The sequence below is a fragment of the Notolepis coatsorum genome (genome assembly GCF_963971535.1).
Source record: "Notolepis coatsorum genome assembly, chromosome: 17".
Taxonomy (NCBI): domain Eukaryota; kingdom Metazoa; phylum Chordata; class Actinopteri; order Aulopiformes; family Paralepididae; genus Notolepis; species Notolepis coatsorum.
In genome coordinates this window covers 70416482-70432233 of record NC_140181.1, presented here as the reverse complement: position 1 = coordinate 70432233, position 15752 = coordinate 70416482, and the positions used below count along the sequence as shown (strand labels likewise).

Sequence of the window (15752 nt, the reverse complement as noted above, 5' to 3'; positions counted from 1 at the left end):
TGTGTGTGTGTGTGTGCAGGGATTAAAGCAAAAAAAAATCTCCTGACGTTAACACGAACCTAAACTAACGTTACAACTAACCTAAAGTTAGTTTAGGTTCGTGTTAACATTAGATAATGTACAAAATAAACGTTTTCCGCTGCTATAGACGTCGCTTTTTTATTTTGAAACCCCCCAGAAAGGAAGTCATTATATTTGCTTTGTTGACCGTCCGGTTCTGTGTTAGCTCCGGTTAGCTACGTGCAGTAGTTAGTATTATATTATCAATACCAGCCATTGGATTACTGTTTTCTAAATTGGGGAGGCTTTTAATCGTCAAGGTAAGAGGATTTTAAGTCATGGTATCCATAAACTTCAATCGGTTCGGATCTTTTGAATGAATGAGAATATCAAAAAACACGGCTTCACGTTGAAATCACCGACTGCGCCCAGAGACGAGTGGTTAGGCAAAAAATAGTTCCGAGTATATTTGCTTAGAAAACGTAATTGTCGAATTAAATTATTTTTTATTTCTCCATGTGGTAAATACACAGGTCACAACATGTTTACAGGAACGTTTTGGAGTTGTATTTGGATTGTATTTCGTGACTGTAGGACTCTATTGCACCGCCCCACTTCCAGTGATGAAGCTAAGCTATGCTAACGGAGCTACTGTTCCCAAAGCTAAATGCACGCACAGAGACAAAAAAGGTATGTATCTTCTTGTCTAACTCCAGGGAAGATGTTAAATAAGCTAATTTCCCAAAATGTTGGAGTTTTCCTTTAAATAGTTTCAAAATATCAGTAATTTCTGAAAATAAGTTACAAAAGTAAAAAAAAGTATACGTTTTGGAAAATAGCTCTTTATTTGATTATCATAAAAAAGTGTTTTCTATACAGAGATATCGACATCGGTAAATATCGGTATCGGCACCTCAAGTACCGGAGGGGACTTGTGCTATGTATGACTTAGTCCACATTGCAGCCGGCTTGTGGGAGGCAAGAAACAGCGTTCGTGACAGGGGAGGGTTGAATTGGATGATACGAAATTGGGATGGGAGAAAATATAGAAAATGGGAGAAAAAGTGGATAAAAAAAAATATCGGTATCGGCCAGAATAGCAATATTAATATCGGTTATCGGCCACAATTTGCACATCGATGCATCACTACCATTTTGGAGGCGTTTTTCTCTGTTGCCTTCATGTGGGACTTGATAATGGCTAAGACTTTCATAATTATGTCTCAATGTTCAGCCTGGCCCTGTCTTTTTCAATTATGTCATCCATGATGTTAAATGATCCTTCGACAAGAGGGCCAGTGAACAATCAAGTTTCAAGTTTCTTTAATAGTTGTCATACAGAAGTACAGAATACTTTTATACAAAATGCTTCTTACTGTTACGCTCCAGAGACTGTGCTAGACAAGATAAGTATCAATAACATAGTATAGCATGTAAATTAGAAGTAGAAAATGAGGTCACAGTGTTCAGTATAGACATATGTACAATGACAGAAGGGCCTTTACCAACTTCCCTAAGATGGGGAATATCATCACTCCTTCTGGCGTCTTCATGGCCAAGATCTTACTCCACCAGTCAACATCGATTCGTTCAGTATTCTCCTCAAAGTGTTTGGCCTGTGCTCCTAAATCTGGTAGGCTCGCATCTCTTCATTCAGTTGACCAAGCTCCTCAGATTTCACTGCATTTGGCAAGGACTTGGCTAAGGTGTTGAATGCAAATTATGTATTGTGTATACGTAGTTCAAATGTATCAGGTGTAGTGGCTCTGACTCCAGGAGTGGAGAAGAAGGATTTTGAGGCTGTAGCAGGTGTAGTGGCTCTGACTCCAGGAGTGGAGAAGAAGGATTTTGAGGCTGTAGCAGGTGTAGTGGCTCTGACTCCAGGAGTGGAGAAGAAGGATTTTGAGGATGTAGCAGGTGTAGTGGCTCTGACTCCAGGAGTGGAGAAGAAGGATTTTGAGGATGTAGCCGGTGTAGTGGCTCTGACTCCAGAGTGGAGGAGGCATAATGGAGGATATGCGTTTTCTGACATGCGTTTTCAGTATAGTTCAAATTCAGTATTGTATATAGTTCAAATTCAGTATTGTGTATAGTTCAAATTATGTATAGTTCAAATTATGTATTGTGTATAGTTCAAATTCAGTATTATTGTATAGTTCAAATTATGTATCGTCAATAGTTCAAATTATGTATTGTGTATAGTTCAAATTATGTATTGTGTATAGTTGAAATTATGTATTGTGTCTATAGGGCAAATACAGTAAAACAATAGCATTTAAAAACGGTCCTGTAACATTTAGGACAATAGGAGCATGGGGGAGAAATGGGGGACCCTGATGTAAACAAGACGAAAGTCTTTCTCTGGTCTGCATCCCCTTAACACTTTCAGAGCCGGCCGTGTTTTCCTTTTTACCCCCTTGAATGCCCATCATCCACTTCAATGTTAGCGTTAATATCGCCCATCTATGTTTTAAATTATGGCTATGTGTCTAATCTGCCCGTCGCTTATCAATGACTCATTTTCCAGTCAACATTGTCGAAGCGGATTGTTTTTTTATCGGTTCATAACCGTTTTATCTTGAAAAGCCCTCGTTTTCAAGGAAAATAAAAAGATTCCATAATAAACTGAATATTCTAGAATACACAAAAAACAAATTTTTCTGCCTATTTATGAATAGTTTTTCAAATAAACGCTAGATTATCGATAGTATGTGTACGTATGCACGCTATATAGGCGATCTGATATCTGATCTGATATATTTCCTGATCCAGGGTTAGAAATTAACATTTTTTTTCAAGGGCTTTTTTTGCCCCCCTTAATTGATTTTCGGGGGCTTTTTTTTGTATTTCGGGGGCACTGAATTTTTATGATAAACGGTAGGGGTGGGACGGTTCACAAAATGGACGGTTTGGTTCATATCACGAATTTGGGGTCACGGTTTTCAGTTCGATATACGTTAATTTTTATTAAAAAAAATTTAACACTCAAATCTAAAAGTCAAGATAGACTGCGCTCACAAATTATAACACTGGGTGCTGAAATCCCGTCGAGTATAATAGAAAAAGAAAGCAATACGCTTGGACCAGCACTCACAGATTTTGGTATATTTAATGGCAGCCTGAAACAAACATGTTTCGGAACATAATCGTTCCGAAACATGTTTGTTTCAGGCTGCCATTAAATATACCAAAATCTGTGAGTGCTGGTCCAAGCGTATTGCTTTCTTTTTCTATAACACTCAAATCTAAACATGTTTCTCATTTATTAAAAATAAAATAAAAGGTTTACAGTGTTTACAGCCTTAAATAATGTTTGGCACACAAAGACCGAACTGACTGAAAAATATAGGCTACATTTGTCAAAGTATTAATTTAGTGCAAACAAACAATATGCTCAGCCAGCACTAGACTTTCCTTTCTTTAATTAATATAAACACACAAAAACAATGTCAACCATGTTTAAATTCCCTGCTTGTCAGTTCTTAATGGAAAGATTCGTTTTCTGCTTGAAATTATTATGTTTCTGTCTACATATATTTAGACTAACATTATTTAAATATTGAGTGCAACTGTGGTGGATTACGTAATTCGGTGAGTTGGAACTATCTATGGGTTGGCGCCGGGTCCCCACGGACATTTTAGCGTGTGGCACCGCCACCTTCAGCTCCGGTCACGTTAGGAGCAGTTCATAACGTCAACAAGCAGCGCGAAAGCGGCAATAGTCCCGGTTGGAGTTAGTAAAACACAGTTGTATGTTAGCCTTCTTGGATGTTGAATAAACGCCTATCATTGTCTTTAAACACCCCGCCTCTCAGACTCCCATGTCCTCCTCTGCTACAGTAGCTAGTAGCTACGGTGTTAGCTGTTGTTGTGAAGGGCTAGCTAGCTAACAGCTACAAACATTGTACAAACTGCTAACGCTATGGCAAGATGTGTGTAGGCCTATGTAATGTTAATGGCTATGTTTTTAAAGTCGTAATGAAGATTGATTTATATTGTGCGTGCCATTTTTACACAAACTGACTAGCACCTGGCTGCTGCTGCTGCTGCAGCCAGTGCAGAACACCGGCTCCGCCAAATGATTTTTTTTATTTGCGCGTCATCTGAACCGTATACGATACACAGACGCTCCATTACCGGATAAATATATATATATAATTAGTAAACTGTCGGGGGCATTAAGTGCCCCCCTTAACTGATTTTCGAGGGCATTTTATCCATTTTCAAGGGCATTATGCCCCAAGCCCCCGTTAATTTCGAACCCTGTCCTGATCGCTCGCACAGCCAAACAGCCATATCACATATAGGGGAAAAGCTTATATCTCCGTGAAAACAGGTCTGATTATCCTAAGACTGGTAAAATAGATTCCTTACCTGAGATCAGATGGTATCCAAAAAGATTATTCAAATTCCTGATCGCCATTCCAAAAATCGATCCTTTTATTGATCCAATGCTACATACTGTAAACACATATTCCACGCTGTTCTGATGCTCCACAATGAATCCGATCGGCTCGGGGTACATGCGTGAGAATGTGGATTCCGGATTTTTTTTTTAATCCATTTTCATTGAGTCCATTCCAAAAGGGTGCATTACCATCTTGGAGACGATAGGGGGCGCTTTTTTCACATCTGAGCTCCTGATGGGGCTGGTTTCCCAACGGTAGACTCGGTTGATGAAATATGAATTCAGATCGCTAATAAAAAAATAAAACGATATTTGTCGTCGTGGGCATTCAGGGGGCGGGCTGATAACACGTGTTATGTCGTCCGTGGCATCCAAAGTGTTAACAATTGTGTGTATTGAGCTGTACTGTACCCATTCTGCAATCTGTTAATAAAATGTTCAATCAATCAATCAATCAAGCACTCGTGTTTTCTGACATGCGTTTCTACTACTGGATCTACTGCCTGTTCATGGTCTATGTATGCTGAAGGTCGGTCAGACCAAGTTTATAAAAGTGATTAAATCTATTACTTTTGTCCTGTAACATTTATATGTTTAAAGAGATGTAGCGTATATCAGCCTATGATTTATGGTAAAGTCTATTCCCGCGGGGATGCGTCATCTCCGTCAAAACATCTCCTGACTGAACTTTTTTTTCAGGCAAAATCATTCTTATTTTAACCTCCACTGTATATCTTTATTTAATAGTGTTAGCTAAAAGGAAAAGACAACCCGTGTCAGGGTCTGACAGCACTACAATTACATTTTCATATCATAACAGGCTGAGACTCACCGGTAGAGCCGTCGCGCCGCCGCTAACACTTCAATAAGCTTTGTGGTCCGGGCATAAATGTGTCCATAAATCCATTGTTAGATCTCATCCAACACTGTCTGAATGTATCTTGCAATTATTATACATTTCCGACAACAAACTACCGGTATTAGCGCAATCCGGTCTCTCAAGTCGCTGCGTCCTGCCGATTGCTCGCTTGGCGCGGCAGGGAAAAAATTCCCCTTTTCATGATATTTGACGCCTCTGATTGGCTCAATTTAGTTTCAATCTGTATGCATCTACAAATCATATTATACCAGGTTAAAATCCGTCACGACTCCGAATCAAATATTATATGTTCTTTTCGTACGTTTATCCCAAGCTTTCTAGAAATTGTGTGTGTGTGTGTGTGTGTGTGTGTGTGTGTGTGTACCTCCTGGCCGATGTCGTCCATGGTTCCAGAGCGGAGCGGCAGCCTGATGTCCTGCATCTTGCAGGCCTGCAGCAGGTTGTGACGGTCACTGCGTTTCTGTTCCAGCTTGGTCTCAATGGCCGTCACCTCCTTCTGAAGCTGGGTTAGCTCCCTGAAACACACACATCAAACATCACTTCATAATACAAACATTTATGATGCAGAACATTTTCTTTTCATAATCACCGAATAGGAGTGTAATAAAGAATCAATGCATCGTCATGCAGCTGAATCATGGAATCTCTTACGTGACCTAAAACTGAGTACTCTTGTCTCTTTTGGACGTTTTAGTAGACTTTCTTGGATTTGCTATTGCGTAGCAGCTGTATTTATTTTGTAACGGTGTGTTGGTGATTGATTTATTGTATGTTTTAAGTTGATTGTGTGTTTTGTAATCTCACTGTCACTATACACTTGGCGCCGTTGAAAACGGAGGTCTCCCTCAATGACTCCAGAGTTTAAATAAAGAAAGCAAATAATAATAATCATAAAAACGTGAAAATCGATTGCATTCATCTGTTCAATCAATAATTGACTGTTTATTCATATAATGAATTTAGACTTGATCCGTTATTATTCGTATCTTTACCAAAATAATCAGAATTGAATCACAGTTGGATTGAATCGTTACACCTCTATAATTGAAGGTAATACAATTATTGAAAAATTTGTGTGTGTGTGTGTGCGCGTGCGTGTGTGTAACATCGTGTGTGTGTAACATCGTGTGCGTGTGTGTGTCTAACATCGTGTGTGTGTAACATCGTGTGTGTGTGTAACATCGTGTGTGTAACATGATCTGCGTGTGTGTGCGTGTGTGTGTGTGTGTGTAACATCATGTGTGTCTGTCTCACTTGTTGGCCCCGCCCAGCTTCTTGCGGATCTCCTCCATGTCGTGGTTCTTGTCGTTGACCTCAGACTTCTTGGTGAGGTGCTGGTTCTTCAGGTCCTGCAGCTGAGCCATGGTCTCGTCGATGATCTTCATGTGCCGGTGCTCCTCCTGCAGGGAACACAGAGGGAGAGCTCATCAGCCCTTTCACTACCACACTACCAAATGGTTAACCCTTTCACTGCGACAATACAGAAGGTTAACCCTGTCACTGCCATACGGCAAAGGGTTAACCCTTTCACTGCCATACGACAAAGGGTTAACCCCTTCACTGCCATACGACAAAGGGTTACCCATATGTAGTGTGGTAGTGAAAGGGTTAATATCCCTGCCTAAATGATACCGCTCACATATTAGCTATAGTATTGCATTTTCAACTCTTCTCTACACAGCAGAATTATCGGCCGTTATCACCGTTTTTACACCAGTTGGTTTTTCTATTGCGGCGGCACGGTGGTGTAGTGGGTCAACAACACTGTGGCCTCAGTGGTCAACAACACTGTGGCCTCAGTGGTCAACAACACTGTGGCCTCAGTGGTCAACAACACTGTGGACTCAGTGGTCAACAACACTGTGGCCTCACAGAAAAAGGGCCCTGGGTTAAATTCCGGCTTGGGGACCGGGTTGCCAGGTACCCAGGTGGGGTATCTCCCGGGCCTTTCTGTGTGGAGTTTGCATGTTCTCCCCCGTGCTCGCAAGGGTCCTCCCCCAAAGAAACATGCAGAACAGATAGCGCTGTCGCATCCCTGACGAAGACGGACAGGAGCACTTGGATTGATCCCCGGGCGCGGCCTCTCGCCGCAGCCCATGTCTGCTCCCGACTGCCCTTGGGGCGGAAGGTCGGGATGGGTCAAGCGCAGAGAGGCATTTCATCGGCGACCCAATGCATGTGTATTCCTGTGTGTCGCCCATCTTACATGTATGTGTTGCTGCATGACATAAAGACTTCTTCTTCTTCCTCTGAGGTCTGGCCATGTAATCAAGTTGCACAGTCGTGACTTTTACCTTCTTGAGTCGCTCTATCTCGGCCTCGTCCTTCTTGACCGTCTGCTCCCACATCATGACCTTCTCCTGGTCCTCCTTCAGCTGGTTCTTCTCGTAGTCCACCTGAATGCCCAGACGGGTCTTCTGAGTCTCAAACTCCAGTCTGGACAGGCAGACACAATACAGTGTTGAGGTCAGACACAATACAGTGTTGAGGTGAGACACAATACAGTGTTGAGGTCAGACACAATGTTGAGGTGAGACACAATACAGTGTTGAGGTGAGACACAAGACAGTGTTGAGGTCAGACACAAGACAGTGTTGAGGTCAGACACAATACAGTGTTGAGGTCAGACACAATACAGTGTTGAGGTGAGACACAATACAGTGTTGAGGTGAGACACAATACAGTGTTGAGGTGAGACACAATACAGTGTTGAGGTCAGACACAATGTTGAGGTGAGACACAAGACGGTGTTGAGGTCAGACACAAGACGGTGTTGAGGTCAGACACAATACAGTGTTGAGGTCAGACACAAGACGGTGTTGAGGTGAGACACAATACAGTGTTGAGGTCAGACACAATACGGTGTTGAGGTCAGACACAATACAGACACAATACAGTGTTGAGGTCAGACACAATACAGACACAATACAGTGTTGAGGTCAGACACAAGATGGTGTTGAGGTCAGACACAAGACGGTGTTGAGGTCAGACACAATACAGTGTTGAGGTCAGACACAATACGGTGTTGAGGTCAGACACAAGACGGTGTGGAGGTTAGACACAATACAGTGTTGAGGTCAGACACAATACGGTGTTGAGGTCAGACACAATACGGTGTTGAGGTCAGACACAATACAGTGTTGAGGTCAGACACAATACAGTGTTGAGGTGAGACACAATACAGTGTTGAGGTCAGACACAATACAGTGTTGAGGTCAGACACAATACGGTGTTGAGGTCAGACACAATACAGTGTTGAGGTCAGACACAATACAGTGTTGAGGTGAGACACAATACGGTGTTGAGGTCAGACACAATACAGTGTTGAGGTCAGACACAATACGATGTTGAGGTCAGACACAATACAGTGTTGAGGTCAGACACAAGACGGTGTTGAGGTCAGACACAAGACGGTGTTGAGGTCAGACACAATACAGTGTTGAGGTCAGACACAATACGGTGTTGAGGTCAGACACAAGACGGTGTTGAGGTCAGACACAATACGGTGTTGAGGTCAGACACAATACGGTGTTGAGGTCAGACACAATACGGTGTTGAGGTCAGACACAATACGGTGTTGAGGTCAGACACAATACAGTGTTGAGGTCAGACACAATACGGTGTTGAGGTCAGACACAATACGGTGTTGAGGTGAGACACAATACGGTGTTGAGGTCAGACACAATACGGTGTTGAGGTCAGACACAGGAAGTAGGAGAGGAGAGGCTTTCTGTCTACACGCACACAGAGAGGGCTTTTCACTCACCGCTTCTTGGCGATCTCATTCTGCCTCTTGACCTTCTCCTCCTCAAACTCTCTGATGTTCCTCACGCCAATCTCCTCGCAGAACTCCACGAACACCTCATCCTCCACCTGGAGAACAGAAGCATAGATGTACAACAGTCATGGTGTGGTCACCCCGATATCCCCTTAGGAAGGTTTTCTATGTTAACATAATGCAGTTTGTCAACCTAGTGAAGTTTATACAACTATGGCAGATCACAATAATGTGTGTGTGCGTGTGTGTGTGTGTGTGTGTGTGTGTCAGTCTTACAGACCTGCTGACCTCGAGGCGAGGCTTGGAGTACATACCACGTTCATGCGGTCCCTGAGGATGGTGATCTCCTGCTCGCGGGATGTGACGATCCTCTTGATGTCGTTGATGCGGGGTCCGAAGTTGGCCAGCTCACTCTCCAGCTTGGACTTCTCCTATGGGAGCCAAACCATGTAATTTGGTGAGTCTAAGACGACGGCCATGAGCGGTGCCTGTGGTGCTGTGTGAGGTGTCTGTTTGTACCTGCATGTTGAGGGAGAGGTGGCGCGTCTTAGTCTGCTCCAGGTCGCTCTGGGAGTACTTGAGTCTCATCTGCAGGCCGTGGGCCTGGGACTGCACCTGGCGCAGCTCCGCCTCCTTCCTCTTGGCCTTCATTTGCTCCTGCGGAGAGAATGAAACGCACCGTGAGGAATTGCCCCGCCTCAAGGAAAGCAAAAATTGTCTCAAGGAAAGCAACAATTGTCTCAAGGAAAGCAACAATTGTCTCAAGGAAAGCAACACTTGTGATGGGAGGATGAAGAAAAGAGGGCAACACTTGTGATGGGAGGATGAAGAAGGCAGAGTTTCAGATCAGTTCAATTGTAGTGACTTTGTCTTTTGAATGATACGCCCTTCAGAAAACACTTGATGGCTTTCATTTTTTTCGTTTAAATTTTAAATTAGATTAGATTCAAAGGTATTGTCTTCATTATACAGCACAAGTGCAGTACAACAAAAAGAAGTTTGGTATCCAACCAGAGTACAAATGTAACAGTAAAGTGCAACAGCAATATACAATGTACAGGTGATTAAACTGGGTACAAAATATACAAATTAGTAGTACTACTTACTGAGTGTAGTGCTAATATGTACAGCGCTGTAGTATAATATGTATGTACAGTGATACAGGTATAAGGACAGTATGGTAGTAGTCATACTGGCCCGCAGTGTAACTAGTAAGAGTAGGATATGTACAGATATAGTATCTACAGATATGTAAAAGAACTATGTGCAGGTAAGTACAGACAGGTGTGGATAGATATATATGCGGTGAGAATAAATATATATATATATATGGCATATACAGCATTATTGTACATGATATCATACAGAGCTATGGATTATATATGCAGTTGTACAAGTAAGTATATAGAGTATATAAATCGCACACGTATAAGAGAAATCGAGGACACCACCAATTCCTATGTTAAAGGCTTGTGCGAGGTAGGGCTTGCTTACCTTGAGCTCCTCAGTGAGTTTCTCCTTCTTGTCTTTGAGTTTGTCCACAGCCTTCTCGTCCCAGCGCCTGGCCTTGGCCTTCAGGTCGCTGGCTCCTCCAGAGATCACACCGGACTTCTGGAACAGAGTGCCGTCCAGGGCCACAGTCTGCAGAGAGAGAGAGGGAAGGAAGACGTCAGCTGGTTACATTTCCTCCTCCAGCTGAAGGACGTGTGTTTGCTTGTTCATGTCTGGGAACCTTGTGTCTGTAGGGCCCTCCGAAGGCGATCCTGCGGGCTTCATCCACGTTCTCACAGACCAGGGCGTTTCCACAGGCGTACTGCAGGGCCTTCTTGATGTGGGGCGGCTCGTAGCGGATCACGTCGATGATCAGCTTGGCTCCGCGCAGCTCCCTAAGCTTCTCATCTGTGGGCTTCACCTGGGGAACAACACAGAAGAGACCATCAATAAACACACATTTCCAGTGCACATTTACTTCTGATGTCCTACCACAACTTGAATCCCCAAACTGAAATAACAATATATAAAATGTACTTGTGTTGTGTGCAGTCTTTTCTGCTGCTGACTATATCATATATGTACCTTATCCACCCTGCTACCTCAACCTGTCTTACCTTATCCACCCTGCTACCTCAACCTGTCTTACCTTATCCACCCTGCTACCTCAACCTGTCTGACTATATGTACCTTATCCACCCTCAACCTGTGAGCAACAATGTTAAGTCCTCTTCCCACCCTCTAACATGTGAGCAGTGGAATTACCACAACAGTGTAACAATCAACATACAACAATCAAGTGTCAGAATGTACCTCCAGGTAGTCGAGAGGTAGGAAGGTTTCAGGCTCTCCTCTCTGCTCCTTGATGTACTGGATACAGTCTCTGCCTGTCTTCTCTGAGTCCACAATGATGGCGTCCATGTTCTTCCCCAGCACCTTGGTCACAGCGATCTGGTACTTCTTCTGGGTGGGCTGACACAGGTCGATCAGACGGCCGTACTGGAAGAGAGAGAAGAGGTAGAGAAAGGGTTGGTAGAGTTTGAATGAATTCGATTCAGGTTCTTGTTACACCCAAATTATAGTGTATTAGGACAAAAGATCAAAGGAGAAATTGTAATCTTACAACCTGTGCACTGGTTGTACAATACTGGTTCCAGTATTGATTCCTTACCACAGATCCAGGGTACAGTCTCTTGATGCTCTCCATGATCTCAGCCTTGCGCTGTTGGCGGCTGTTCTCCTGCCTGTCGATCCTGGCATCTCCCAGCTGCTCCATCACCTACAGACAGAAGACACAGCCATGCAGTTAGAAAGAAAGACCCCCACCATTCTAGTAACAACTCGTAGGTCTAGACCAGTGTGCGTCTCCAGTACCTGATTGAGCTCCGTGTTGATCTCGTCGATCCTCCTCTTGGCCTGCTCCACCTCCTCGGTCAGCTCCTCCTCCATTCTCTTCTGCTCGTCCAGAGACTGCCTGAGGATCACAGGGCGGGGGACGTGAACGAGGGGAGTCCCAACACTAAAACCTCCTGTATTTGACTGCTTCATGTAACCCAGTTGGAACAGTTCTGTGCAGTGAGGTGCAACATTACCTGCTGGTCGTGATGTAGTCCTCCAGCTTCTCGATACGTTTCTGGTTCTCCTCAATCTCGCGGATCTTCTGCTTGATCTTGGCCTGGAGGGAGACATGGCAATGTGTTTACGACTATGCACAGGGTTCCCACAGACATTGCTAAATGAAATTCAAGGACTTTCAAGTACTTTTCTGAGCACTATTTTTCATTTTTAAAAGGGCATTTAAAAGGATACAATTCACTTTTAAATGCTGTTTTTTATAGAAAGAAAATTGATCCAATATTTATGGCTTAAAACCAATTTCCGACAATTAGTTACACTTTAAATAAAAAAGATTTAATTTCTTGATTGAGAACAATTTGATCATGGATGAACAAAACGTTCAATGCGAATGGTTGATTTGAATTTCAAGGACCGTGTTAAAAAATTTGCTGTTTTCAAGGAATTTCAGGCCTTGACTTTTTTTTTTCAAATCAAACACTTTAAGCAACAAAAAAGGACCTTGTGCAAACCCTGTATGCACTAGATCCACCCGTTTGCCCTGGCACCAGCGTGCTCACTGTCCTCAGCCACTTCCATCATGATCATCATCACTGTACCTCTGTCTCCACTTTCTTCCTCTCCTCCAGGTCCAGGCGGTCCTGGTCGGCCTTCTGGTCTCGGTTGAACTTCTCCAGCTCCTGAGCCAGGGTGGCCGCGCGCTTACTGGCCTCCTCCTTCAGACGGTGGTACACCTTCACCTGGAGGACACACGGGAGAAAAGGGGAGAGAGAGGGTGAGACGAGAACTATATTAGAAGAACCTGAATCATTCCAAAACATCTTTCGCACACAACTTGGGATTTGAACCAGCAAATTTACTAATTAGTTTCTTAGAGCATAGAATGTTACTGTTTTAGTATGCTCATAAATATACAATCATGCAACCTATATACACCTTGATATGAAGTACATTTTCAATTATTTGCATAGAACATGCTCCTAAATGTCTCTTGTGCTATTTTTCACATGAGGAGCACATGTGTGCTTCACTAAATGTTACCAGAGAGCCATGTTGAGGCCAAAATGTTGCTGAGAAATTGACAACCTTCCAAAGACCTTGAGGGGAGGTTACCGCCTCTGCTCAGAACATAATGCACACCCCAGTATTCCCAATATCCCCGATATCAGACCTGGTTCTCCTCCAGGGTGAGGTCCTGGCCTTGGCTCTGAGCCTCCTCCTCCATGCGCTCTTCAAACTCCTGCTTGGTCAGATCCACCGCCACCATCTCCTTGTCCAGCTCGTCCATGTCACCCTTGCGCTTCTTGTACATCTTCTGGGCGTTCTGCAGGGACTTGCGTGCCGCCTCCAGCTTCTTTATCTTGTGCGAGGTGTTCTCTTTGGCCTTGATGTACTGGGGCCGCTTTTGGTTCAGCTCAGAATCCTTCTCTCTGTGGAGGGGGGGGGGGGGGGGGGGGGGGGGAAGGGAAAGGGAGAGAATGTAGGATCAGAACAAAGTGCCCCGTTTCACAAGATGTTTGGATGAGCTGGAGGAGTCGAATAAACAGGGGTTTTTGCTGTAAAAGCAACCGTCAATCTAAGTTATTAAATGCCAGATTCATGGATGTCGGCTCATGTTTCTGGAATGTGACACATGCTTGACTTAATCCTATCCCATACAACGGATACATCCTCATCATTTGTGTAAATAAATGTACCTAATATTGAATGTTTGTCTGTAGAATAATATCTATCCACACCTGTCTGTACTTACCTGCACATAGTCCTTTTACATATCTGTAGATACTCTATATCTGTACATATCCTACTCTTACTAGTTACGCTGCTGGCCAGTATGACTACTACCATACTGTCCTTATACCTGTATCACTGTACATATTATACTACAACTCTGTACATATTAGCACTACACTCAGTAGTACTAATTGGTATATTTTGTACCAAGTTTAATCACCTCTACATTGTATATTGGTGTTTCACTTTACTGTTACATTTGCACTCTGGTTGGATCTTCTGATGGCAGAGGCAACCATGCCAACCTGCACATCGGGAGCAATTAGGGGTTAAGTGTCTTGCTCAAGGACACTTTGACACGCTGCCCGGGAGGAGCGGGAATCGAACCGGGAACCTTCCGACTACCGGACGACCGCTCTACCTCCTGAGCCACCCTGTCGTACTGTACTTGTGCTGTATAATGACAATACATTTTAATCTAATATATAGGTATAATCAACTGTCTATCACATGTCTTGCACCATCCTGTGAGGAACCTCTGTCCTTGTACCATGTATGTTCTGTGAACGTCTCTACGTTTCTGTACCTCTACACAGGGTTCCCACAGACCTTGCCAAATGAAATTCAAGGACTTTGATCATTTACATGCGTGATATTTTTTATTTTAAAAGGGCATTTAAAAGGATACAATTCACTTTTAAATGCCGTTTTTATAAAAAAAAAATGTATCCAATATGTATGGCTTAAAACCAATTTCCGACAATTAGTTACACTTTAAATCAAATAATCAATTTTCTTGATTCAGAACAATTTTATCATGGATGAACGAAACTTTCAATGCGAATGGTTGATTTGAATTTCAAGGACTTTTTAAGCACCTTGTAAAAAGAAGTGTCTGTTTTCAAGGAATTCCAGACCTTGACTTTTTTTTGACAAAAATCAAGCACTTTAAGCACTTCAAGGACCTTGTACGATCCCCGTCTACACCAACGTCACAGAGACTAATTCCGGGTACATCGTCTGTTCCTGGTGAATCAAGCGTTCCTCATCACCACCATCATTGAGTTCCTCAACCACCATTGAGATAATTATATTGTTTACACTGCCTATTTTTATTTTTTACTTCTCCACTGTACTATAATTGTATGACCTGTACCATGTCTTCTACTACCTGCACCAGGGTTCGAAATTAACGGGGGCTTGGGGCATAATGCCCTCGAAAATCATTTAAGGGGGGCACTTAATGCCCCTGACAGTTTACTAATTATATATATATATTTATCCGGTAATGGAGCGTCTGTGTATCGTACGGTTCAGATGACGCGCAAATAAAAAAAATCATTTGGCGGAGCCGGTGTTCTGCAGTTCTCCAGCTGCCAGGTGCTAGTCAGTTTGTGTAAAAATGGCACGCACAATATAAATCAATCTTCATTACGACTTTAAAAACATAGCCATTAACATTACATAGGCCTACACACATCTTGCCATAGCGTTAGGAGTTTGTAAACACAACGCACGTTTTAACTATGGTAGCCCGACGCAGCCCGCAAGCTAATACTGTAGTCAATGAAATGTCACCGTAGCTACTAGCTACTGTAGCAGAGGAGGAAATGGGAGTCTGAGAGGCGGGGTGTTTAAAGACAATGATAGGAGTTTATTCAACATCCAAGAAGGCTAACATACAACTGTGTTTTACTAACTCCAACCGGGACTATTGCCGCTTTTCCACTGCATGTTGATGTTATGAACTCCTCCTAACGTTACCGGAGCTGATAATAACATTGCCTGAGCTGGTGGTCCGTGACGCTAAAATGTCCGTGGGGACCCGGTGCCAACCCATAGATAGTTCCAACTCACCGAATTACGTAATCCACCACAGTTGCACT

At 43.2% G+C, this 15752-nt stretch overlaps 1 protein-coding gene across 1 annotated transcript in view; it reads right to left on the bottom strand.

Annotated features, from left to right (window-relative positions):
- smc1a (structural maintenance of chromosomes 1A) overlaps positions 1-15752 on the bottom strand; it is a 30175-nt gene that overhangs the window by 9988 nt on the left and 4435 nt on the right. The window contains exons 6-19 of the mRNA XM_084333873.1: positions 13304-13562; positions 12732-12872; positions 12150-12232; positions 11932-12031; positions 11729-11836; positions 11371-11556; positions 10799-10978; positions 10561-10707; positions 9586-9723; positions 9381-9497; positions 9055-9161; positions 7583-7724; positions 6543-6688; positions 5653-5803 (exon numbers count right to left, since the gene is read on the bottom strand). Of these exons, the coding sequence (XP_084189999.1) occupies positions 5653-5803; positions 6543-6688; positions 7583-7724; positions 9055-9161; positions 9381-9497; positions 9586-9723; positions 10561-10707; positions 10799-10978; positions 11371-11556; positions 11729-11836; positions 11932-12031; positions 12150-12232; positions 12732-12872; positions 13304-13562 (2005 nt within the window). The remainder of the gene's footprint in view (positions 1-5652; positions 5804-6542; positions 6689-7582; positions 7725-9054; positions 9162-9380; positions 9498-9585; positions 9724-10560; positions 10708-10798; positions 10979-11370; positions 11557-11728; positions 11837-11931; positions 12032-12149; positions 12233-12731; positions 12873-13303; positions 13563-15752) is intronic.